The 26,365-nt window shown below is 42.9% G+C and overlaps 1 protein-coding gene across 1 annotated transcript in view; it reads left to right on the forward strand.

Annotated features, from left to right (window-relative positions):
- The window catches only part of LOC147431100 (uncharacterized), a 118,491-nt gene extending 97,330 nt beyond the window's left edge, over positions 1–21,161 (forward strand). Inside the window, exons 13-17 of the mRNA XM_086493746.1 lie at positions 8,585–8,660; positions 19,345–19,394; positions 19,513–20,341; positions 20,441–20,517; positions 20,881–21,161. Of these exons, the coding sequence (XP_086349872.1) occupies positions 8,585–8,660; positions 19,345–19,394; positions 19,513–20,341; positions 20,441–20,517; positions 20,881–20,982 (1,134 nt within the window). The 3' untranslated portion in view covers positions 20,983–21,161. The remainder of the gene's footprint in view (positions 1–8,584; positions 8,661–19,344; positions 19,395–19,512; positions 20,342–20,440; positions 20,518–20,880) is intronic.
- Positions 21,162–26,365: the final 5,204 nt, after the last annotated feature.

Below are 26,365 nucleotides of genomic sequence, written 5' to 3' on the forward strand. Positions count from 1 at the left end.
GCGCTCTGAGGAACTAGAGCCAGATCAGCCCAGGGGTTTTGTACCCGAGTTTGGGAAGTAGATCCACGGATCGGAGAGAGGTAGTCTCTCAAGTTGTGATCCGGAAGTTGGGATTCCCAAGTACGGACTTCGTGTCCGGGAAAGAAGAGTTGTTCTGCGGGAAGAGGACTCTGGAAAGAGAGTTGGAAAAGAGTTGCAGGGATGCCATGCCTTGAGTCTGCAAGGTGAGAGGCGAGAACCTTGATTCTCGAGGAATTGGAATAAGGAACGGAAGTTCCTTGGAATAGGGTTTTGCCCTAGGATTCGGAAGTCGAGGCTTCCGGGAACCATCAAGTCTTATTCTAGAACGAACGTGGTAATACGTTCGGTTCAAGTGCTTGTATAGACTTCTCCTTAGTAATAAAGATACTATTACGGGGGGGGACGAGCCCATCTTCTGGTCCCCAGTACTGTGTCGATCTTCTCACTCTATCTCTCTGTCTCTATCTATTTCTCTCTATATCCTCTGGCTTCAATATTAAGTGATAAATTTTACTTATCCGAGTATATTTTATATTGCTATGCGCTCCCGTTTGTGACAGTGGTATCAGAGCATGGTCTCCTCTCTTTCTTTGTAAAGGAGGACGACTCTGGGAAGATACGGGAAGAAGCCATTACAAGCCAAGAGAGAAGTAAGCAGGCAGAACCCTAAGTCCTGCAAGGAAAAGCTCGCAGAGTTGGAATTTTTTTTTCTCTCTCTGCAAGAAGTCGACACAAGGCTTGGGATTCTCTGAGAAGGCGACAAGAGCATGATGCTCAAGAACCTAGAGAATCCAAGGAGCGGAATGCTCGAGATTCTTCAGAATCCAGAAAATATTCATGAACGTCAATCCAGAACTATAGCCATGAAATCCCGTCGTTCCGAGAAGGATATGAAGAAGGTCTCTAGACCTAGGAACACTTCTAGTCAAGTTTGATACTTTTGACGGAAGGGAAGATGCCCCGAAAGCTACCGCTTTGATTCGATAAGTTTGAAGTTGCCTTTGTAAACGGCAATTTCTGAAAAAGCGTCGAAGATGAGGCATGTGATTAAACACCTCAAGGGGATTGCAAGTACTTGGTGGTATACCAAAGCTCTGCAAGGAACTTACAACAAGACTTGGATTCAATTCAAGGCTGAATTTTTCGATAAATTTTTTTCCTCTACACTTTGAGGAAGGCATCCAAGAAGATTGGGATGGGTTTGCCCAATAGGAACACGAGTGAGTCAAAGCAAGTAGTGGTTCACTCTTGCCAAGGTAGCTCCACTCTCGATCCTCTCTGAGGAAGGAAAGATGAAGAAATTCAACAAAGGACTTTTGCCCGAATTTTGTAGACGCATCTACAAAATACTTTGCAGCAGATGGTAGAGTCAGCAATAAAAGCTGAAAGTGTACACCTTAGTGTACATAGAATCCAATCCCCGTAGTGGGACGGGAATCATTGAACACATGAGTTCTTGAATAGAAGACCCTCGAACTTTAAGTGAGAGGGTAGGTTTTCAATCAAAGTTACATCTTTAAGGAAATCATAAAGTGCATTGTGCTTGTTTGCTCTTTTGCACAAGATATGGTTATGTCTAACCGGGACTACCACTCTTGAGTGTTTATGAGAGCAGGATCAAACTGAAACATTGTTTTCTGAGATGAATTGGTTTGCTTAACTAGCCGGAAGGTCAACTATTGATCTGGTATCCGGTAATTCTCAAACAAATTACCTGCTACTGCGGGTAGGAAATTATGAAGGAACCATTCTGAGCTTTCAAGCAAAGAAAAGCTTTCATGAAGCTTCAGTACTCTTTAAGCCCACACCCCCTACACGGTAAGGGAAGATGGTAGTGCTTTTTGCACAAGTGAATGAACACTCTCTTTAGGAGGGAAGGAACAAGCGACGACTACGGCCTGTGCTTGAGGAATCCAAGGATTAAAATCCTAGATTATTTGATGAGCGGGTTTTGCTCTAAGATCGAGCCAAGTGATCATCAAGTTGAGCGTCTTTGCTCTAAGGATCTTACGAAGGGAAGGTAATTTCCTAGGTTCATTGAAACTCTAACACAACATAAGAATTATGTACACTTTTGAGTACATGGATAACACACGAAGATGCAGACCTATGCCAAGGAACTGGACGAGAGTTTGTTATACTCTCTTGAGCGCCTTTTTGCGCGCAAGGATATTCCGACACGAGAATCTCTATTTGAGATGTGTTCGGTAGAAGGAATTTGAGTTTCTCTACGGAGAAGAGGTTTTCTGATGGTCGTTGATTATTGAGTACGCTATGTGCTTTACCATTACAGTAGCAACTTTTGGTTGCGGTATATGTTTCTCCATGAGCAGGTCAAGTAGCATTTACACGCTGCTGGAATAAATTCGAACTATTATGTTCGTAAGAGTAAAATTCGCCAACTGTTTTAAAAATGGTGAGAATTACCTTAACCACATATGGGAGAACATCATTGAGATCTAAAGTGTGTTCGCCCTTAAGTGGGCCGAGTTTGAACTTATGTTCACAGAATGATATGGCTAGAATTTTATCTGCCTAAGATTTTGCGAGGAGTCCTAGATGCTTGCAAGGATGGCCTCTGCAAGGAAGAGACGCTAATGGGTGTTAGGAAAACACTGCTGGTGATAATAACTTGCAGGAGGAATAGATCGGAAGGAAGTGCCGCCGTGCACAAGGAATCTTCGGACTGGAACCGTCTGCCTACGTTGAGCGACGGCCTGGAACAAGAACCTTCTTTAAGGTGATCGCAAATTGTGGAAGAAAGACATCGAACTTAATGCTCTAACTTGGGCATTCCCTATGTGGGAAGACACAAGAGGTTTAATACCCTCTGGACTAACAGCGTAGGATTATGCGCAAGGACAAATACCTAGATTGATTTCTAGGAAGATTATTCTTCTCGAATTTGAGAAGACAGAATCAAGTTAACAGAGTCTTAGATAAGGAAACTTTGGATTAGAACAATTGGCCTACCCAAAGCAAAGGCCCGGAAAAAGAACTTACTTTGGTAAGATGACACACTTGTTCTGCCATAGGAAGATTCACATGAGCTTAATGCTCTTGACATGCCCTATGCGGGAGGACACCAGAGGTTTAATATCCTCAGGACTAATAGCGCAAGGTTATGCACAAGGACATAGACCTAGATTGATTTCTAGGAGGAATTATTCTTCTCGGGATTGAGAAGGTAGAATTGAGCTAACAGATTCTCGGATAAAGAAAACTTCTGATCTGTTGGAAAGATGTGAATGACGAGTTCTTACATGGCTCGTAAGTTTGATGATTGGTGAAGGATATCCTCGAGGTACTAAGGACAGGAACCGGTAAGCTAAGTATTGAATTATTGGAATTTTGAATTTTTGTTTAATTTAATTTTTAAGTTCTCTTTTGAGAAAGGACTAGCTCAACTCACCATTGAGCAAGATTTGGAATTTTTCCGATTTCTCCTTGGCAGTTCAGTTGCACCTCTACAGTTGAGGACAACTGTTTATAAGTGAGAAGGATGTTGCCAAATTGGCTTTATCTGACAGAAAAATAATTCTAAATGAATTATTGGATTTATAAGTGAGAGGGTTTTCTCGCTTGGAACACCAAGGAAAAATAATTCTAAATGAATTATTGGAATTTTAAGTGAGAGGGTTTTTCTCACTGGAGATATCCGAGTACAAAATATTCCTAGTGCGTCATTCAGAGTAATGACTGGAGCACTGTGAAAGGGAATATCTGTAAGGCCACCAGGAACGGGTACTTCTGATGCGTCACATCGGATGGGTGACAGGGAGCATCGGGAAGAAGTATCCGACCATTCGGGAACGGACATCTCTGATGCGTCATAGGATGGGTGACATAGAGCATCGTGAAGGAGATTGTACCGTAAGTTCGGTAGGAAAGGACTAGGTGATGGGTATTCCTGATGCGTCACAAGGTGGGTGACGGGTGCATCGGAAAGGGAATATCCATAGTCGGGAGGAAATTCCGAACTGTGTTAGAATTGTGCACAAGGAAAAAGCAAGCACTTGAATGAAGATGGGTTCAGCGGAAACTTTGAGAAAAAACGGATGCTTTTTGAGAAAGCGGAATTGCTTTTCGGAAAGCAAATGCTTTCCCGCGAGGAAGTCTATGTCTGCATTGCAACTGTGCGTGTGATTGCATCCAGGGACGCCTGGTAAGTGCAGCGAAAGAATTGTTTTTAACTTATAAGGTTTTCTTGAGTTTTTTGACAGATTCAGACCATTTTTAAAGGTGACCGGCCGCCCACTTGATAAGTGGGCAGCCATTTGATAAATAAGGCAATAGATCAGCCAGCGTTTTCTCTCTCTCTCTCTCTCTCTCTCTCTCTCTCTCTCTCTCTCTCTCTCTCTCTCTCTCTCTCTCTCTCTCTCTTTCTGGCAGAACAACGAAAAAAAATTGGAAAAAAAATTGAAAAAAAAAAAAAAAAACCCGGCCGCGATCTCTACGCGAGCAGCTATTCGTGCCCGTGGCTAGGAGCTATAAAAGCATCACATGTCCTCACTCAGAGGGGAGGACCAATCTTTGCAAGGAGGAGATGCTGCTGCAAATTTTAGCCGTAAAGAAGACGTTGCCGGTGATGCCCATGGCTGTCCCAAGTGTACCAGATGTCACCAAGACCCAGTGCGTGAGTTCCCTCGCGAAGAAGTGCCTATGAAGCGTGTTTCCATCGCGACAAGTTGCTGTTTTTCTTTGTTTTCAGCCCATAAACGTCGTAGACGGGGCTCATTTACGAGAAGGAACCCGAGAACGCACCTCTTTTGTGTGTAGGATTGGAAGAGAGGATTTTCTATGGAGAGATCTCTTCCGGGGAATTTCTTTTTGAGAACGGAGTTGCGTTTCGAGCGTCGAGACTTTGAAGGTAACGGTTTTCATGTTATGAACTCTGAGTATTTGTTTGCAGGTGTACTTCCTCTTAGTGAGGGAGTAGGAGCAGAGGAAGGTATGAGCCTCTGCAGGAGAAAAGCGCTCTGAGGAACTAGAGCCAGATCAGCCCAGGGGTTTCGTACCCGAGTTTGGGAAGTAGATCCACGGATCGGAGAGAGGTAGTCTCTCAAGTTGTGATCCGGAAGTTGGGACTTCGTGTCCGAGATAGCAGAGTTGTTCTGCGGGAAGAGGACTCTGGAAAGAGAGTTGGAAAAGAGTTGCAGGGATGCCATGTCCTGAGTCTGCAAGGTGAGATCCAGAGGCGAGAACCTTGATTCTCGAGGAATTGGAATAAGGAACGGAAGTTCCTTGGAATAGGGTTTTGCCCTAGGATTCGGAAGCTAAGGCTTCCGGGAACCATCAAGTCTTATTCAAGAAAGAACGTGGTAATACGTTCGGTTCAAGTGCTTGTATAGACTTCTCCTCAATAATAAAGATACTATTACAGGGGGGGACCAGCCCATCTTTTGGTCCCCGGTACTGTGTCGATCTTCTCACTCTATCTATTTCTCTCTATATCCTCTGGTTTCAATATTAAGTGATAAATTTTACTTATCCGAGTATATTTTATATTGCTATGCGCTCCCGTTTGTGACAGGACATCACAGAGGCAGTACCAGCTGAGTGGTTTACACCTCTCGAGTCAGCAGTGCCGAGATGGATGGGGGCCTTCACGCGTTTGGAGGTCCTCATCGTAGTTCGGGCTTGCTCAGAGACTATACCCTCCATGTTTTTCGAGCTACAGGGCGAGGGTCGATTACACCGAGTCGCAGTAGATGCCCCACAGGTTGCAGAGTATTGTTTTCAGAGAATCCGAGTGGTGGGCATGTGTGGGAGGACCTGTGTCATAGATCCTGACCCAGGAGCTCTTGAGACAGGCCATTGGAGGTTGTGGGCTTTGGAGAGCTATCCACCGGCACGAGTGCAGTGGGATCCTAGAGAGTGGTTCTGGAGGGACCCTTTCTCCTCAGCTGAGCATCCAGGTGTCCCTTTCTTTCAGTACATTGTTCGACTGGGACGTCACACACCGGCAGCATGGAGAGAGACTCATCGTGCTGCAGCACCTCATTGGCAAGAGGAGGGTCTCACAATTGAGTTCTTGTGAGCTTTTTGGGCGAGGAAGTGGGACGCTAGACAGCCGCGGCGAGTCACGTTGTTCCAGTGGTTGGTTGCACATAGAGCTACAGTAGTGGGGACTTGGCTTGTACGCAGTGGTCTCTCGACAGCATGTGCAGCTTGTGACCATCCTTTGGAGAGTCAGCGTCACTGTCTTTGGGACTGCCCTATGGCACAACAGGTTTGGCTTCGGGTGCTTCGGCTGATGCTAGCTTTTTCCAATGCACGACAATACACTTGGGGGGCAGCTAGCAGGATGATAGCGATACAGGGGGGTCGTCCTACACTCCAGCCTGCTACAGAGATTACCCCACTGGAGTGGTGCAGTGAGAGAGAGGTGTGTTGAGAGCTCGTCTGTGGCGTGACACTCTTGTTCATCCGGCAGGCTCTTTGCTTCCGCATCTTTGAGGCTTGCCCTATGCCACCAGCGGAGACAATTCAAGATTTTTGGTTGGAGCTGATCCATACTCTCAGGGGACAGTTCGAGAGACTTCAGGGCAGCTCCGACCGTACGCGGGAGCGCATAGAGGAGTTCCTTCGACTCTGGGGCCCTGGGCCTTTCTTCACCATGGTCCGGGGTGAGCTCAGCTGGCACTACCGTCCACCTGTTTGGCTTTTTCCTCTTCCCATCTCCTGATTTAGCCTTGTTTGCTAGTCTCTAATTCATTTGGCGGAACTTCGCCAAATGCTCTCTAGTCTCTTTTCTCATTCCTTTCTCAAGCTTGAGTATGCTTTATGCAAGGTGCGAGTTTTGGTTGATAAGAGCAAGCATAAACATGTAACCATTCCATTTATTATTAGCCGAAACCTCAAGGCTAAGGTACTTTAAGTGCTCTACCACCTCAAGGGGCTCTTTATTGTACACAATGCATGGCTTCTTTTCAGTATAAGCTATGGTTTGGAGCCATTTACGATCAGCCCGCTATGCAAGGAAATTTTTTCCAAGACATTCTTCATAAGCTTTTGTGCATCTGCTAAAGTATGGGCCAAGGTGCAAAAGCACTACATCATCTGCATACAACAAAAGCATGATCAGCACATTCCCAATCATAAACTCTTCAATGCCTTCTTGTTGCATAAACTCAAGATTCAAAGTGTCGAGTTCCAATTCGTTCCAAAGAGAGTTGGTGAGAGTAGGTATCCTTGCTTGATACCAATGATACATATGAAAAATTCTAGAATTCCCTCTCTTTCTTGAATTCCACAAAGCAGCAATACAATCCTTTACTTCTCAGCGGGCTTTCCTCCATAAGAACTTGAAGAGTGAGAATGGTGCTCTGATGTTTTTGGAAACCTAGTTGTCCATATGCACGTTTGGCACTCTTCTCGGTCCATTAACTAATCTTTGTTTCCACAAACAAGTTTGCCATAAGAGAACCAACCATTATAGTCCGGTAGTTGTTTACATTGTTCACATGTCCCTCTTTATGTAAAGCTTTGATCAAATTTTATACTTTAATCATGAGGCATGCCATGCTGAAGTTCAAGGTTAATCATATCACTTATCCAACAATGCGTTTCCTTGCTTGTCCATTTGAGCATTTCGGCCTTGACACCTTGAAGGTCTCCTGCCTTGCGAGTGGCCAATTTCTTAAGCCTTTCATATATATCTCCGATGGCAAAGAAAGAAGGCATACATGAAAGAGAACCATGACATGACATCTTTCCCACATTTTGTTTCTCATATAGATTCTTGCAATGCATATATATGTCCGTAAGGGTCAAGTCACTAAAGCTCTCAACACACTTTCCATTTATATTTCTCCAAAATTTTCCACATGCTTGTGCCTCCTCTTGAGCTTGAAAAAAATTTCGATTCAATTCTCAACTCCTTGTTTTTTGGAGAAGTGCTTTGTATGCATGATTATGCTTTTGATAGTCTTACTTATATCTGCTTGTATCTAAACCCATCAAGTACTTACATGCTTCTTTACATTCCGTATCAAACCATTTTTTCTTTGATCTACTTTTATTGACACCCTTGTGAGACATGTGCTTCGTAATAAAGCATTCTTCTGCACGAGCGAATGAATTGGTTGAAAACTTTCCACCTGCATTCTAGTGTTGGATCATTGGGAAGCTTTGTTTTCAGAAACCTTTGCTTGACCATACCAATATACATAGGTGCCCGATTGAAGTCTATGCACAGAGATGGTTGTCCCACACTATGGTTGGAGTTTACATGCTTGGGTCTCTCTTTACATTTAAAATCAATACACAAAGTCCTCTGATTCAATTCCGGATTCCATTGATCAAGTGTAAAAATTTGCATGCAATCAAATATGGCTTCTAAATTAACATATAGTCAATCAGACTATCTCCATGTGTTTTTTGAGAGAGATGAAGAAGAAGAGAGTTTTAACGTTGTAGGAAACTATGCCAAGAGGCCTTAAAGATCTATTTGACGAGGAGAGTTGAACTCAGGACCTATTATTTGAGAGAGAGAGAGAGAGAGAGAGAGAGAGAGAGAGAGAGAGAGAGAGAGAGAGAGAGAGAGAATCTGTTGGTTCAGATTCCTGGAGCATTTCACTTTAACTCATCAGCGATAGACTCAGAGGATTTTCCAACTAGCAGTAGTTTTTCGCAAGGTATTGATCTCAGGCATACTTTTTTATGCTGCTTGGCTCCAAACAATGCTTACAATGTTTACTCTGGGAGGGATCAATAATAACCTTTTGCACATCACATCTAAAGACATATATGGCAACTATTGTTGGATAGAATTTTATGGCTTGTGTTTTGATCAGCTTCTAAATGCTGTAGGTGAAAGTCAGCATCATTCTAATTGCGGTTGGTAATACCAGCATTCTGTTTCATTTTTGTCATCTGGACAACAAATGTGTTAAAGGAGCTTTGCTAGTATCAAGTTAAGAGGCTCTTTTGAGGCGTTGCCTTGTAGCTTTTTATGTGCCAAGGAGGCACATAATGAAGTCTTTTTTTAGCACAGCTGCTACCTGTCTATGCATGTGTGGATGTTCAGTGTTCTTCCAACTTTGTCTCATGATAGCACACCCTGCAAATGAATCCTGACAGGATAGACTTTCTGCCCTCCTTAATGCAAATAATAATCTTTTACTCCTGCTTATAGCACATGTTGTTATAGAAGATTTCATGGGTCTTCTGCATGAACCTGCATTGACCTTCAGCTATTTTTCAAATCCGTTGGTGGTGGTGTTTTGTGCAATCAATGTTTGTGCTGTCACGTGTAGTGTATGATGTTTTACCTGGTATAGGATTAGCAGGAAATAAAGAAAAGGGATTTTGGCCCCAGGGCCAAGGGGTGTCTGTGAGCTACTGCTGTGGTGGGATTACTACTGCAGCAGTTTTGTTAACAGATGATAAGGATGAGGAGCAAGCAGATGGTGGAAATGGGCAACAATTGATGGCAATAGGGTCAGTCAAAAGGTGGTGGCGAAGGGTATCAGACAATGTTTGTGTGTGCATGTGCATACTCGTGCATTTGCATGTACAGAGACACGCATTGGCACCCGTTATCGTGCTCTGGCATGTTTACAATGTAAAATTCAAATGTTCACCTCATTTTGTATGCCTTTTGATATGTAGGAGCAAGTGCGATAATGTACATAGTGTCATATGTGTGAAAACAGTTGCCATGATTGCGTTCGTGTGCATACCTTACCGGCAAGGTGAGGCCTTGAACGTGGCATTGTTGCGTGGTTTATCATATTAAAACATGTCTAATTTAGTTTAGAAATGTAAAAATGTCAAGTATTCCGAAGTGGCATGCTTGTCTTACCTGCAAAGTCCATTGCGGACAATCTCGGCCGAAAATAGCAGGTTTTATGTGTGGCCGTAAAAGATGTGTCCAAAGCACTTGACAAGTGGAAAATGGAGGTTCAACATGTAATTTGAGCGCAAGGGAAATTTTCCACAAATTTGGGGATTTTTCCCAACTCGTTTGGGCTTTTTACGGACAAAAAAGAGACATTTTTGGACTAAAAATAGCTATGAAATGGTAAAAAATGGTCCAAAAATACAAACAAATAGCTCAAAATGCTCATCCAAACATGTTGCCATTATTGCTTAAGCTAGGGGGGTGCTTATAGAGCCAAATATGAGCTCCTAGTTTTAAGTGAACGTGCTAGTGCAGTCCCGTGCTATTTCTACCCCATGTTCTATGCTGCGAGGCCACCAATTAGGGTTTTCTCTCTTGAAATAAGCATTTGGACTTGTCTAGTGAAGTGCTAAAGCTTCCATGAAGTAGTCTCGACGAAGAATTGATGTGTAAAATTAGGGTTTTTAATAGGCGAATAAGCACTGTATGTGTGCAATTGGGAGCGAGGCTACACCAAATCATCACACACAAGAGTTTTGAGTTTACTTGGTTCTATTTAAAAGTGATGCTTTCATGATAGGAGTTTTATTCTTTTTAAGTGTGTATTTTGCTTCCAAACTTAGACGATTCCCTTGATTTTGCTACGAACTCTCACAGTGAGATGCCCAAGCTTTCCTAGCCGCATTACATACTTCTTGACATAGTTTTGGTGAACCTTACCGGAAGTAGGCTAGGGTGAGGGTTCAAAAGCTCGTTCAAAGGTCTCAAAATAAAGCTTTAAAGCTTTGAGCAACAAAAACAATAGGGGATGCGGTTTGATCCGGCCACAATACAAATGTTTGAAGCCTTTGTTGTGTTCATGCAACAACAACAGGCCGCAGAAGAAGAGCAGATATTAGTGCAAAAGAAAATGGAAGAAGAGATTGAAGTGCCATTCGGTGAGGTATTTGACAAGTGGAACATGTTTGAAGGCTACGACCCAGGAGGATACCTGGAGTGATATGTCATGGAGATGAAGCTTCAAGGGGTACCAGAACATTAGATGATTGCTACGTTTGAACAATTGGCGGCTCCAAATTTACGTGAGAGAATACAAGATCTTGCAAGGGAATATGAAGACAATTGGGATGACTTTGAAGAAGCTATTAAGCAAGGGTATCTTGAATATATAGACTTGGAGATGGAGAGGATTGCTTCTACAGAGGAAAAGGAAATGGTACATGTACCAAATGATGTAGATAAGTGTCTTCTACAATAAGATGACCAACTATTACCGGTTAAAGATGAGGACATAATCAAATTGGTGTATGAAAAATTGGATATTCCACTTTCTTTACACGAGGCTTGTTCTTTTTGGGGTAAAGCTATGATGTTTCAAGGCTCATAAAGCAGGGCACAAGAAGTATCTATGAACGATATACAGGTTGAAGTGACATCAAAGAATGAATTAGAAGGTGAGAAAACTTATTTAGAGATGGTTTGTGATATGGGTGCTATTTTCAATCCATGTAGAGATGCTTGGGCATAAAGAGGATTGTCTCCGTGTATGCAAACTATATCCAAGTCATAAAGAGGATGAAATTATGCTATGAGAGGGTATTTGCAAGCACACGTATGAGCGTTCATTTACCATAGATTGGCAGGGTGCGCATGCTGATGACTTAAAGCAAGATGACAATGTTATGTCTATGCAAAATTCAGTTTCACATGATGATGTTGATGCTTTTGTATATGGTTCATATGTTTGGGATATGATAGATGAGGGGAACTCCAAAGGTGTGGATGTCTAGGCCCTACTCAGAGGGGGTGCAGGTTGATATGCAAAAATGGTTTGCTACAAATGAGTGGAAGGCTTATGATGATGATTTGGAAAGAGAAGTGAATGATATCTTTGTGAAACTTATAGATTTCTATGAAGCAGAGGTACTTGAAAGGAGGTAAGAGGGTTGAGCAGGACGTATGGCCTATATGCATTTTACATGTGATGAGGGTTTCTTGCAACATGAGATGCGTTCTCAAGAGGGTTTCTTGCAACATGAGATGCGTTCTCAAGAGGGTTTCTTGCATGAGGAGGAAGTCATGGAAATCATGTCTCTTTTGGATGAAGCTTTGGTGGGGTTCCATGCTACATATGAAAAGGACACTCAACAATTTGACCTGGGACAACAACTTGATGAGGATTCTTATGATCACTACATAATTTGTCTTATGCAGAGGAAGATGTGGAACTTATGGTTCTTTTGGATAATGCTTTAGAAATATATCAAGTTCCTTATAACAGGGTCATCCAACAACATAATGGGATATTGGATGTAAAGCAAAGAGAAGATGAAGATGATACAGAGTTTACGAAATTGTTGGATGAGGTTCTAAAGTATTTTATGCCTACAGAGAAGTTATGTGTACAACTCTTGAGGAACCAAGTGAGGTCATGTATACTATGGATCCTTTGATCTGTGTGGGAAATTCAATGCACATGAATACATTTATCTTTGTGGAAGGGTGGTATGTATGTTACATGATCTATTGAGATCATAAGATCCAGGTGAAGTGGACACTGAAGGTATGTTCGAGATAGATTCACCAAGGTGGCAAATAACTATTTGCATTGCAATGAAGATGGTGTATGAAACATTTGATTCCAGAGGTTGGATGATGCCAGGGGTTTCTATTATGAACGTGCCAAGTATGTCAAAATTTCAAGTGTATCCTTACGATCCAAGTTCCATGATAAAGTTATCATGCTAGCTTCTTCCAAAGTTTTGAGTGCTCTTGAGATAGAGGGGGTGAAGTTATTTCACCAATATTTCTATCAATTTTAAAGTGTAAGTAGAGTTATGAGGATCTATACACAAAAATTTCGGATATTATGTAGACTCATGCTAGCTTTATGACAAAGTATGCAAAATATGGTTGGGTTTCAAATACACACGCTTGTTGTTGTTGTTGCTGTGCCCCACCTGCTCTTATCCCCCCCACGCCCTCCTCTCGCTTCGCTTCTCCTTGTCGGGTTTCGCTAGTGGCTTCTTGGACTCGCTAGGCGCGATTTGCTCCAGCAAGAGAATGACCTCTTTTAGCCTACATTTGCAGTAGCAGGCACAAATGGAAGCTTGTGCTCCATCTCAAAGGGACTCAAATGAATTCTCCTTGACCGACCCCCGCTGAGCCCATCATCCGACTTGCTCTCTCGCCAGCAGAGCAAGCGAGTCTTGCAGCAGAGGTGGAACGCCTTGAGGCCACCTCTGTTATGCGTAAAGTCGTTGGCAGTCGTCCTGGTAGAGGCGAGGTGCGCGACCTCCTATTGGCCCGTCCCCGTCTCCTAGCAGAGGTTGGAAAGATGTTCGACATATAGCTTCTCCGACGAGGGTATTGCCGAATTGAGTTTGAGACTCCCATGATGGTTGCCAAGTGAGCCTGCTGGCCATTTGTGCGATGAGGGCTCATTTCCGATAGTGGCTCCATGGCTTCGACCCAGCTTCAGACGTTCTTGTCGAGAAAGCAGATCTGCCCATTTTGGTTTGCTTCCCCGGCCTAAGGAGAGAGTGCATCCCTCTTCTTTCCAGGATTGGTTCTGAGATAGGGACAATCTTGGAGTCTCCGCATACGACAGCTTTAGTTGTTGCCAAGGCTGCAGGTATACCCGTAGTACGCGTTCTTGTTCGGGTGTCCACACTCTCACGAAGGTAGTCCTCCTACCTAGGGTGAGTGGTGGTTCGCTCCGCCAGAGGGTGGAGTATTCAGGACTTCCGAACCAGTGCTTCATTTGTAGACAAATGGGCATTCTAGCTAAGGCCTGTCCTCGCAGGAGATTTCAACCCGTGTCGCATGCTCTTCCTCCCAAGTCCCAAGGGTGATCAGGCACAGTAGACAGGTACCCAAGACACACAGGCTGGCACCTCTTCAAAGCCCAGCGACCAGCCAATTGATGGCTAGCAGCAAGGGCGCAGCCGTCGTTGACAGGGACGGGCTCATCACACCGTCTCCCTAGTGGCCGACCTCTGGTAGTTTGGCAACAGTGGGTTCTTACAGGAAACCGTTTGTACCCTCTACAACAGGATTTCCTTGAGGAGTCTCCTTCCACCTCAGCTTCACCGCCGTCAGTCCCCCCCCCCCCCCCGGCCGAGCCTTGAGCATCGTCTCTTGACCCTTCTTGCACTCCTCCTTCGACGCAGGGGAGTGGACACTCATCCGTAGCTAGACGCTCTCTTGGTAGTGCCTTCACTACAAGTCGAACGACTCGGGAGGGACAACCCTACAAGAGAACGCCGCTTTTGGTATATGTCTCTCCTTTTGCGTGAGCCCCTCATGGGCTGACCAGTTTTGACATTTGCCGATGTTGGGATTTCTTCGACTACAACATTACTTGGTTCCTCGGCGACCCATCTTCCGACCTCGAGGCAGCTTGTTTTCGAGTACACGTTCTTTTTCTAGCCACCAAAGGTATCCAGGATTTGGATACAGCGGTTGGCTTCTCCTTCCCATAGATCACACAGAGTGGACTCTTAACACAATCCTAGATTGGCTTTAGGTCTAGGCTTTAGAGTTCTGGCACACAGGGGACCTGGGTGTGACATACTTGATTCATACACTTTGGCCGCTAGCCAAGTTCAGTGTGATGCCACCTGATGCACCTAGATGTAGACACATTGTGGTTTACTTCTTTGCAGACACTTAGTACTCCTTGCTATGTATTTGTATGAAACTAATTTGACTATTTTGTTTCTAATTTCTATTTTCTAGAATTAGGACCTTAATAAGAAATGTGCACAAGTTAACTAATAAGTTAAGGAATCACAGATCTCTAAGAAAAGCCATCAGGAAACAGACAACTCTGGTGTGTCATATGATGGGTGACAAGAAGCACCGTGAGGGAGTTGGCCTGTTAGTTCGGTGGGAGAAGACCAGGTAATGGTGGTCCCTGATGAGTCACAAGATGGGTGACAGGTTCATCGGTAAGGGGACACTCTAAGGGTCTAAGGAGGAAATCCGAACTGAGTAAGAAAATACGCGTAAGAACGCAAGCACAAGAATAAAGATGGGTTCAATGAAGCTTTTTACGAAAAGCAGGAACAATCGTGGGAAGGCAGACGCTTTCCTGTGAGGAATCTATGTTTGCATTGCATTCGTGCATGTGGTTGCATCCAGGGACGCCTGGGAAGTGTTGTTAAATGCATTGGTTTTAACTTATAAGGTTTTATTGAGTTTTTGGGCAGGTTCAGACCAATTTTAAAATATGTCGGCCGCCCACTTAATAAGTGGGCAGCCACTTAGAAGATAAGGCAACAAAACCAGCCAGTGAATTCTCTCTCCCTATTTTGGGTAGAACAGCGCAAAAAAAAAGAAAAAAAGAAAAAACAGCCGCGATCTCTACGCGAGCAGCTATTCGTGCCGTGGCCAGGGAGCTATAAAAGCACCACATGCCCTCACTCAAAGGGGGTACCAACATCAGCAAGAGAAGACTCTGCCGCAAGAGATCGCGAGACTACGAAGCACAGAAGTCGCTTTTCCCGCGCAAGAGCGTGGATTCGCCATACGAATTGTTGTCGCGTGCTTGTGTGGTTTGTTTGCAGGAATCTCCCGTCTTACGGGAAGGCCCTTCACGGGAAGTACGGCTTCACGCCTAAGTCCTTACGGGAAAGTACGGTTTTGTGCCTAAGTCCCTTACGGGAAGAAACGGCCTTGTGCCCAAGCCCTTTACGGGAAAGCACGACCTTCGGGTCTAAGATTACAGAACGGAGGGGTTTCCTCGGGTTCTCGTTCTTGTATACGAATTCTCCCTGAATAAAAGAATACTCTTAACGGGGGGGGGGACCAGCCCATCTTCTGGTCGCCAATATTGTGTCGATCTTCTCCCTTCTCTCATGTTTGCAAAGTATTATAATTTTCAGATTTTCTAAGTGCTCGTGTACGCTCCCGTTTTGTGACATTGTACATGAGGATTCTTGGACAAAGGATGTAGCCCTACGGACTGCACGCTCTTCTTGGGCCTGGGTTGGACAGTCACTACAGACATGCCTATCTTGGGGCCACTCGGATGCGGATTACTCCCCATCCAAGCCATCCTCGAAGATTGCGAAGTTGGCTGTTGTAGCAACATCAATCTTCTCTCATTGATCCCATGAGGATTGTCTCATGGAATGTGCGGGGTTTAGAGGGACCCCAAATTTTGCATCAGAGGGGTTGTTTGCGACAGGAGTTAGAAAGATGTCTTGTGGGTTATGCTACAAGAACATCACCTTTGTGAGAGCCATATTCGGTGTTGTGGTCAAATCTTGCGTGGTCACTATGAGACCTTTTGGTCAGCTGCTTTCAAGCTTGGAGTCTATGTACGACTATTGTCGAATCATGGCAACCGGCTCTTGTGGACAGAGGTAGTATTGTGTCAGGCAGGACCCAATGGATCACTATGTAGGTTCAAGGTAGCCTTATGGGCTTCTTGAACATCTTTGCGCGCAATCATGCGAGTGCATGAGCTGTGGTTTGGGCACATATTGTTGATTCCTTGTCTCATGCAGAGCAGTGGTGTGTTGGGGAGACTTCAACATGTTGGAGGATCCCTTGGACAGGATTGGAGGCAGCCATGTTACAGTTCACGTGGTTAGTTAAGCTAGAGAAAGAGGGGACCATTTCATGCTCACGTGGTTGGTTAGAGAGAGCTTCCCTCTTGCCCCCTTCTTGTTTCTTTTCTATGTTGAGGCGATGAGCAGACTTTTGACTTCACACGAGGTTGGTCTGCGAGGACTACAATTGCCTATTAGGGGAGAGGGGATTGAGTTTGCCGACAACTCAGGCCTCAGGCATATATTTGGAGGGCTGGAGGCCAACTTGCACAGGTGTGAGCAAGCTCTTGAGGTGTTCAGTTGTGCGTCGAGCATTGACCAACTAGTTTGTTTTGGAGGGCAATCTAGGAGAACATTGGCACGCGGTTGTAGTTCTCGTCCTTGTTCCACCCACAGACAGATGAGCAATCTCAGATAGCCAATTCAGTGGTTTTGGATTTGTTGAAGTCTTATATTTCGGATCAGAAGATTCAATGGGAAAAGTACTTGCCCTTGGTGGAGTTTGTTTACAACAATTCATTGACGGGAAAGGTGCATTTGAGGTAATCGAGGGTGCTAAGAAGGTCCCACCATTTCTAAGCACTAAAGATAAATTTTTTGAAGCGATCAGTACACGCGAGATCTGGACTCTGCTTTTGCCAAGGTTTGCGAGGCTCTTGAGACGTCTCAAGCACGGGAAGCATGCAACCAACAAGCATCTACGCGACTTGCAGTTGAAGGAAGATGATTGGGTGCTATTAGATTTGAGAAGGCACGCCTAAGGAAACGAAAGGGAAAGGAGTGGCTTTTTCCAAAGTTAAGTATGCGATACTATGGCCCTTTCCAAATTCAAGAGAAGATAAATGATGTATCCTTCAGACTGAAGTTGCCACATACTTGGAAGATTCACAATGCGTTTCATGTGAATCTATTGAAACCTTTCAAGGGTGAGGTGCCAATCGACAGGGAGCTTGAGGAGCAACGTGAAGTAGAAGAGAGCGAGGAGATTCTCGTTCCAGAAGAGATACTACCTCACAAGGAAAGGAAAGTGAAAGGTTAAGTGATACGTTGGTTCTTAGTTGGATTCAAGAACTATCGGCATTGGATACGAAGTGGATGGAGGAGGAGTACCTCCTCTAATACTAGAACTTTACCTTGAGGCTTTTGGTCTAGCTTTGACTATTTCGAGAGATCCCGGAGATCGGCAGGGTTGAATCTGGCGCAGACGGTATTGCACAAGAGGCGAGTCACTCCGCTCCTTTTTCACAGGTTACCCAGATGGAATAAAGTCATTGATTTTCCTTTGGATTTCAGGGATATTGATGTGCTGATAGTATTCTGCTGTATGACTTTATGAAAGTAGTACTTCAAACTGGGAATTCTCGAAATGAATCTGATATACTTGTGCTCTCTCATGTAAGTAGTGTTTGAGTGCAAGCTTGAAAGACGAAATGACTGCATCATTTCAGTCTTGTGTTTCTAGAGAGATGTGATGGACACGATAGCAATAAGCATTAGTCAATCGAGACGATCTAGATGTGATTGCTAAACACGTTGCCGATTGATCATGATCCAATATCTCAATGGAAGTAGTGATATGAATGTTCAGTGACTGTCGTGTGAAAGTGTTGGATGTGTTGTCTAGTGCGTCAGTGCTTAGAGTCAGTGTCTACTGAACTGGTTTATGGCTTCTGTTTGATTTTGCAGGTGTAATAAAGGGCGATTGCAATTCTTTCAAGAGGGGGGGTACGTCTCAAAGTGACTATGTGGCATGACCATCCGGACAGATACCGAGATAAAAAATGGCATAAGTGTCAACTTATGGGGTTCTGTCTGATGGGGCCGAGGGGACTCAAGGGCTATTAAAAAACAATGAAACAGCGTGGAGACTGCTGAGGTGGCAGGCAGCATGACTTTCCGCAAATCGCACTGACGTGGTAGGTTGTACGGACGCCCTCGTTCTGCACTGCTTTTCACGCTGGGAGCCTCAAGCGTAGAGACCAGATGCTTTTGGAATTTGTAGCTTTTCATGTACTGCTTTTAGGCCCAAAGCCTATATAAGAATTGCCAGGGCGTATTCTTCCTCGAATTGGCTTGGGAGCGGGAGCACTGAGCTGAGAGAGGACCCTCGGACATTGTACTTTGCTCAATTAATAATATAAAAATAGATACCGAAAGGGGGCCAGACTTTGGGGCCAATACCTCTGGGCACGGAACTACGCCGGGCCGTGTCATCTCTCTCTAATCGTGATTAAGTTTTGCTAAGTGATTTTAAGTGTTCTCTCGTGTGTCGTGCCAGATGCCCGACTTGGGGTGTCCAAGTCTGTTACACAGCCCCTCTTCTTCAGAAAGCTAGCACCCCCCTTGCTTGCTGTAAGTAAGTGCGTGCTTTGTTTGGGAGAGAAACAGGGCTTGTGCTTGAGGAAGCCCCTTGCTTGGTAAAATTATCAGACATACCCAACCTTAGTGGCTGTCGAACACTATCGAACGCTCCGAAATCTGCCAACAGCAAGGCGATCAAACACAGCAACATTCGCGTGAGAGGGAGTCAATGTGCACGCGTTAAAACATGGTAGTGGTAGTGCTAATCTAAGAGCAGTGGCCGGAAGGAGAGAGAGAGAGAGAGAGAGAGAGAGAGAGAGAGAGAGAGAGAGAGAGAGAAATGAAATGAAATGATATATTAACGTCTTCAAAAGGCCAAAATGACCTATGAGACCATCAGATACAAAGTGGTGAATCTAATACAATGTCTGAAGTACAAGTACAAAAAGTACTGAAAGTAAAAATGAAAACTGAAATGAAGTGTGAAATGTGAAGTGTGAAAATGTAGAATAGTGTAGAGAGAGAGAGAGAGAGAGAGAGAGAGAGAGAGAGAGAGAGAGAGAGAGAGAGAGAGAGAGAGAGAGAGAGAGATTTAGAGATATTTTTGTCTTATAGAGCCAGGATTCAATTCTCAAAACTTGGAGGGATCAATGCATCTAAATAAGGTTAGTGAACCACTGTGATGTCTCTAGGCTGCATGTAAATTGCAGGATGTGCCATCTTGACAGGAGATAGTCACCAGGAATTATTCTTCTGAACAATCAGCCTTTTCTGATGTGTCAGGAAAATTCTCACAAAGAGAAAAAGTGTTGGGACAATTTCTCGTGGCCACCTGGGATGGCACCAACCAGTCAAAGAAGCGAATGCATGCAGTCAGCAGAATGTGGAGCTGCTCCAAGGACACATCAGGATTGCCAATCTTTGCAGGAAACAGAAACTATACTCTTGTGCCATCGCTCTCCCATACTTCAAGACAATGCTCTACGTATCGGAGACGAGTGCTGGGACAAATTTTCATGGTCAACAGCAACTGGTGTAAGAAGTGAATACATTGAGTTTGGAACACACAGAGAAGATGAAGACTGCTGCATGAAGCACAGCGCCAGCTTAGCTGCTGTTGCAGACAGTCTGCTACCGGATGACATGGGAATTGAGGTACATGATACATCGAAAGAAGGTGAATTGGCTAAGGTTTTTCAGATGGAGTCATCAAATAGCATCCACTCATCTGGAGTAGTAAATGAGGATGATACACCAACGGAAACAGCTAACCAAGATGATGCTGTAAGCCAACTAAAAAACCAGGGAATGGTTACCCTTGAAGACTCCAATCTTTCTTGTGTGTTCTCTCAGGTAGCTTCACACCAGAAAACCATTCCATGGGTAGAAGAGAGCCAGAATCAAGGTCATCGAGGAGAGAGAAAAAGATTTCATTTAGATGATTTGATTACAGGTGCAGTAATTGCAGAATGCCAACTGCATCAAAATTCATACAGCCACTTTGATCTTGAACCGCTTTCTCGGATGCTCTCCACGCACATGGCCTCAATTTTCAAGAAACAGAACACAAAATCAATCGTGCTCAAAGATCTTGTTGCTGCATGCAACTGTGGTAGCTCTCTCTCTCTCTCTCTACCCCCCCCCCCCCCCCTCCCTTTAGAAAAAAAAAAAGTGGTCTTGACTGCATCTAACACTGCAACTTATTTTTCAGCTCAAAATATTACATTACAACGATATGTGGTTGCACTTCTGAGTGCCGCACACCAGCAAAACATTGGCAGCTGGAAGGTAACTCACCTTTAATTGCTGTATTTCTTGTATACCATTGTCTTCCAATTGCATAAAGGCTTTTACCCTTGCTGCTTATTGCTTTCAATCCGTGTGGCGAGTACTGGCTACGGCTCACTTCTGTCCCCTACCAAAGCTACAATGTCAACTTACTATCATGATGATCTAGTTGTGAGAGCTAATTAAGTGCACGCAATTGCCTCTGTCTGACTGCCAAGCAATAGAAGACAATGAATGTAGTGTTGTCACAACGTCTTTTTGGTGTAGTGTTGTATGGGCATGATTCTGACACCAAAAATGACTTACAAAGAAAGTGAGGCATACTGACATGCCATATTTACAGATGTCCGCCCTGTTTTACAGGATTCAAGAATTGAAGAACGTCAGATTTTGCTTCAAGAGGGGGTCTCAAGAAAGCTTTGTGATGTTGAAATCAGCATTTTGTCGCCTGGAAGTTTCCCTTGATGCGATGATGTTACATCTGAGACTTTATGTAATGCCATAGCTCGCATTTCGCTTGCATTAAGTACTCGGCATGCAGAGAAAGCCCCCTAATAATTTTTTTCTCAGGAGATGGAGGTGAACAACTAAAAGTGAAAGTAGTCAATATTATCATAATTAAATGAGAAAGTTATCTGTGGTTCTCAGCAAGAACTAATGGATTTGACCTTGCAGGCGTGCATAGGTGTAGGCTGCCATTGAGTGAAAAGTTATAACCTGTTTCAACGGCCCTAATGAACATACACTTTAGGAATAAAAGAATTCACTCTAGACAATAAAAAGAAGAAGAAGGCAAAAGGCCATATTCTCATAGAGTTGACGATAGCCTTTGAGTTGTTTCCCTTATCAATGTTTGTCTTGTAGATTTTGTCAGTGTATTGTTGTCAGGCATGGATGGCAAGTTTGGTGGAGATAATTCCCATAATTTGAAGCACTGTAGGGTCAATTAGGCAAGATTTCAAGTTTCAAGTTATTGTAGACAACATCCTTCAGACGGCATGATCTTGTCTTTGCTAGTTAGGAATCAGATGGGATCAAGATTTGGGCAATTTAAAGGAAGAACATGGATATTTTGTGGCTTCCAATGCCATGTGACAATGGAATTTACTGGTACAACTCTACTAGCAACTCAAGCACAACTCGAGAATACTCTCTCTCTCTCTCTCTGTGTGTGTGTGTGTGTGTGTGTGTGCGCGCGCGCATATTAGGAAAAGGAAAAAACTGCCATCACAAAACATGCCCACAGCCAAATCATAAGATGCAAGCAGAGGTTGAAACAAAGGTGAAAATCACAGTGGCCGACATTATAATGAGTGTGTGTGACCATCTACTCAATCTCTCTCTGTATAGAAGTAGGAAAACAAATGTCAACTATCTCTCACATGGCCTACTATTACAAGAAAAGTAAGAAAAAGGTGTCATCGTTAGTTTGCCATGTGGCACTAATTGATAAGCTTTACTTAAGGGTCCACAATTGCTCACCAATACTTAAATTGTTTCCTAATGCCTTATATAGGCCAAAAATTGGCAAATTTTCACGAAGTGCAATGTAACAGGCTAAAAGATACATGTAGATTGGGCATGACATGAAGCCAAAGAGGGTGGCCACTTGACACCATGTCACACAAATCTGTTCCTTTTTGGCGGTGCTGTTTTTTTTGGAGCACTTGTCTGAAGATTCAAACTTCGCCCTCCTTTGTTGATCCCACTGCCCAGGGATCACAAATACCCAGTTGTATATCTCTCGATATGGTACCTACTTCAAGGAGGAAAATTCATTTTCCTTACCATACCCGATTCTTCATTATGATGCAATCGCAGAAATTTTAGCAAATTCTTCACGTATTTACAATATTTGTCCGAAGTTTTAGTTGAATATTTCCTTTTTCCTTGCTCCCATGTTGTATTCCTTTTCCCCATGGGCAAGCCTCCGTCACCCACCTCACTTCAATAGTTTTTCTTACACAACCTTGCGGTCAAGCTTCTTGTAAGAGCTCACATCCTTCTTGGACCATTGCATGTGGACCGTCCATGACTCCTATGATCATACCTTGTAGTGTGAACTTCCTTCACTCATTACTCATCTATCTCCATCGAGTATATTTTCACACGAGAATTGTTTTCTTTGTATGTGCTGACAGTGCATGTTTGGCCCACCATGGGCCAGGTCTTACATTTTGAACAATAACTAGTTTATTTAGTGGCTGCTTGTGATTGGGCTCCAAGTTTAAGAAAATATTTTGAAGTTGACTATTATCACATATTGTTAGATATGGACTATTGGGCTTGCCAGTGTGAAATGCTTCTCCATAAAGCAGCTCTCTCTCTCTCTCTCTCTCTCTCTCTCTCACACACACACACACACACACACACACACACACACACACATGGTACAGCCCTGTGAGAAATATCATAGCATTCTCACCTTGTTTCTCTCCAATATCCACAACTCCAATATTAAGGATAATGACTATGTACAGAATGATGGCCCTCAAATGATTTTTCTATTCTAGGATGTTCGCACCTCTACCATGAGCAAGTAGCATTCGCTTTCTAGTGATGCATCGATATAAAATGCTAAGGGGCTTCAATGTTTAATGTTTATTTCAAAGGCTTCTTCTTTCTAATATGTGACTTGGAGCTCACAAAGTGGCTTGCCCTACTTACAAGTTGGCCTCCAGCCTACTTCGAACACACTTTACTCTTGTTAATCGAAAATTGATAAGAACTTAACGAAGCTCTTAAGAAGTCGTAGTCAATAGTTTTATTGGTGGTGCCATGGTTGGTGCATTATCCAACACTTGGGTTGCTCCCTTCATCTTGATTATTTGGAAACTATGCCATTGGGCTTTTTCGAAGCTATGGATGCTTTTATTGGTAGTGGTACTAGCTTTTGTAAATAATATGTTGAAGATTTGCTTCGTATGGTGTTTGTTTGTGATAGCTATAGAATAATATGGCCTTGCCAAGTAGGGATTTGCCTCTATTTAGTTGTTTGGATATTTGTAAATAAGATCTTTCACTTCACACTTCTTCTGGTTAGAGGGATTGGCAGGATTTCCTCGAAACATGAGTACTCTGAGTGAATATTTTCTATGATGATTCTTTTGATTGGTAGTTGGTAGTCTAGGACTTCAAGTTGTGTTGTATGGCGAATAAATGGATTCTCTCTATGTTTTGTTAGTTTATGTCTGAGGGATTCATTCAAGTAGGATAGCATTTAGAAGCTCTTAGAGATCCATAAGGTCTCCCTAATCTCGAAAAAATAGAAAGTATTTCAAAACATATTAAGTGCGTAAGTGAAGGGTGACTTTAGGAAATGAAAAGACATATGAAGGTGGAAAGTCAAAAGACCTTGTGTATCCATATAAAGAGGTGTGCAACTTCACATTGTATACTTGTGTTTCTCTTCTCTTTTATTTTTCCTTTAACGTTTTCTTCTCTTTAAAGTGTCCTCTCTCTCTCTCTCTCTCTCTCTCTCTCTCTCTCTCTCTCTTGCGTGTGCAAAGTTGTATCCGTTCTTCTCACATCCAATTGATATTGTTGCAAATCTTTGTGCTTTGTCATTGTTGTTGTTGCGTGCTCTAGACTAGTGCATCGTTTTTGTTGTTATTGAGGGAATTTTTGAATTAGGGATACCTTTTAATTTTTTTTGAAGCCTTTAGTACTAACATTTATTAACTTATTGCACGTAAAGTTCACTTATGCTCTCATCAAAATAAGCACTAATCTTTATTCACTTATTGCATGTAAAGTTCACTTATGCTCTCATCAAAATAATCTCTTAGTTGTTTGAATGTCATTCAATCGTCTCAGTGGATCACTTTGATTTTGGATAAGCAAAGTTACCATCAAAATCCATTGAGATACTCTCTCTAATCATAGGGGAGAAGCTCTCCTTATTTCTATTTTAACATTAAAAAGCATGAGGAATGACCTTTTCTAAACTCAAAGACCTTTAAAAGAAAGGTGTTTTGTTTGAATTGATAGAAACATATTCTCTTGATAAGAGCATCATGCTTTATGCACTAGTGCCCTATCCATATCTCCTTCCAAGTCTTGCCACTTTCAAACTGCACCCACTACTATAGCCATTGTTTGCTTGAGGCAATACTTATCACCTCTTTACCATGCTTGAGCATCGTACATTATGCACTAGTACCCTATCCATATCTCCTTCCAACTCTTGCAACTTCCAAACTGCACCCACTGCTATAGCCATTGTTTTCTTGAGGCGATACTATCACCTCTTTACCAATTCACATTTGAGGTCGTTTATTGGCTATACACATGGAAAGTTCTTTTTGTTGCCTTACTTCGACCAACTATGTCAGACCATACACTCATAGCAGGGGAGGATAAAGGGGGGAATGTTGGCATCATCCTAGGTGAGAACTCACTCTAGACTAGCAAACGTCTCATTTTCATAGAGTGCAAGGTTAAGGCCATCTTATCTAGATCTATACAAGGTCCATTGGAATTTAGCATTGTACACATTCAAAACTGACCATACACTCATAGCAAGGGGAGGATGAAGCGGGGAATGTTGGCAAGGTCTCCATCCTAGGTGAGAACCCACTCTAGACTAGCATATCTCTCATTTTCACATAGTGCAAGGTCAAGGCCATCTTATCTAAAGCTGTATAAGGTCCATTCGCATTCAACACGATATAGATTCTCCATCTCCATTCTACATAAGTTGCATCTCCATTGTTGGACACATCTTTGAGATCTCTTTGGGATTGCTCCTATATAGTTACTCTTCTCATGTAGTGTTGTTCATACCATTTTGTAACTTGTTACTCCACACATCTTTCTTATCTTGTGTGTCTATGATTTCTAATAGGATGGGGATCTCAAGTATTCCATGTAGTATTGGTGAAATCTTTTAACTAGGTTAATCTTGGTTGCTAGCTATGTAAGATTCTTGCATATATAGGACACTTTTTGAGGTTTTTGCATTTGATTCTTTTGAAAGAAATGGTGTTATGTATTGGTTCGACTAATAGTTTTCTTGTAGAATTCCTTACTACTTGGGTGCAGTTTGTTTGTTGTTAGGGGTTTGGTTGCTTAGAATCCCAGTTGTATAGGCTATCTAAATATTATACCTTTTGGGTGAACATGGTTGATTGAAATCGATAAATAATAGCAATGGGTGACCTTATTTCATAATTAAAACTCACCCAGTATGATCATTTGTTTGTGATGAGGTTTTTGTTTTCTTATTGATTAATTATAGGCCTATACAAACCTTGGTCTTTAGTGTTAAAATCTTTCTAATCTATCTACTTGGACTTTACAATTAGGCTACATTGGTGGATTAAAGTTATACATATCTTGTTCTTGTTGACCTATAACAATGGCATGTCGTACTTTTATAAAGTATAATGTATACAAGGTTTGCTGGCTAGGTACTATCCTTGCGGCCTTTGGGTGAAATTTTGATGCACTACTAGGGTTCTACTTATAGTTTATTAGTCTAATATTAACTTGTGTGTAGTTATATAAAATCTAGTAGGGTATGATAGGTGCCATTATATTATTGGATGGGTTGTGCTTGGTCTTTTATTATAGATTATCTTATGTCAAAAGTAGCAACCTCACTTGCAAGCTGCTCAATGTGTTCGAACGCAAACACATCAAAACAACGATACAGATGACAACCCTGAATATCTTCTTAGAAAGGATCTATCCTTCAAGAAGTTTGCATACGATTAAGTGTTTATGGGTATTGTGTAGAGACCTAAACTCTAAACATATTGTATTTCTATCCATAGCTTGCATAAAGACACAAAAGGACTTTAAGTGTAAGTTTTTGGGTAAAGGGCCACTAAGCTCGTTGTGTGTG

This window comes from Adiantum capillus-veneris, chromosome 21 (assembly GCF_014529385.1).
Source record: "Adiantum capillus-veneris isolate H3 chromosome 21, ASM1452938v2, whole genome shotgun sequence".
Classification (NCBI taxonomy): Eukaryota; Viridiplantae; Streptophyta; class Polypodiopsida; order Polypodiales; family Pteridaceae; genus Adiantum; species Adiantum capillus-veneris.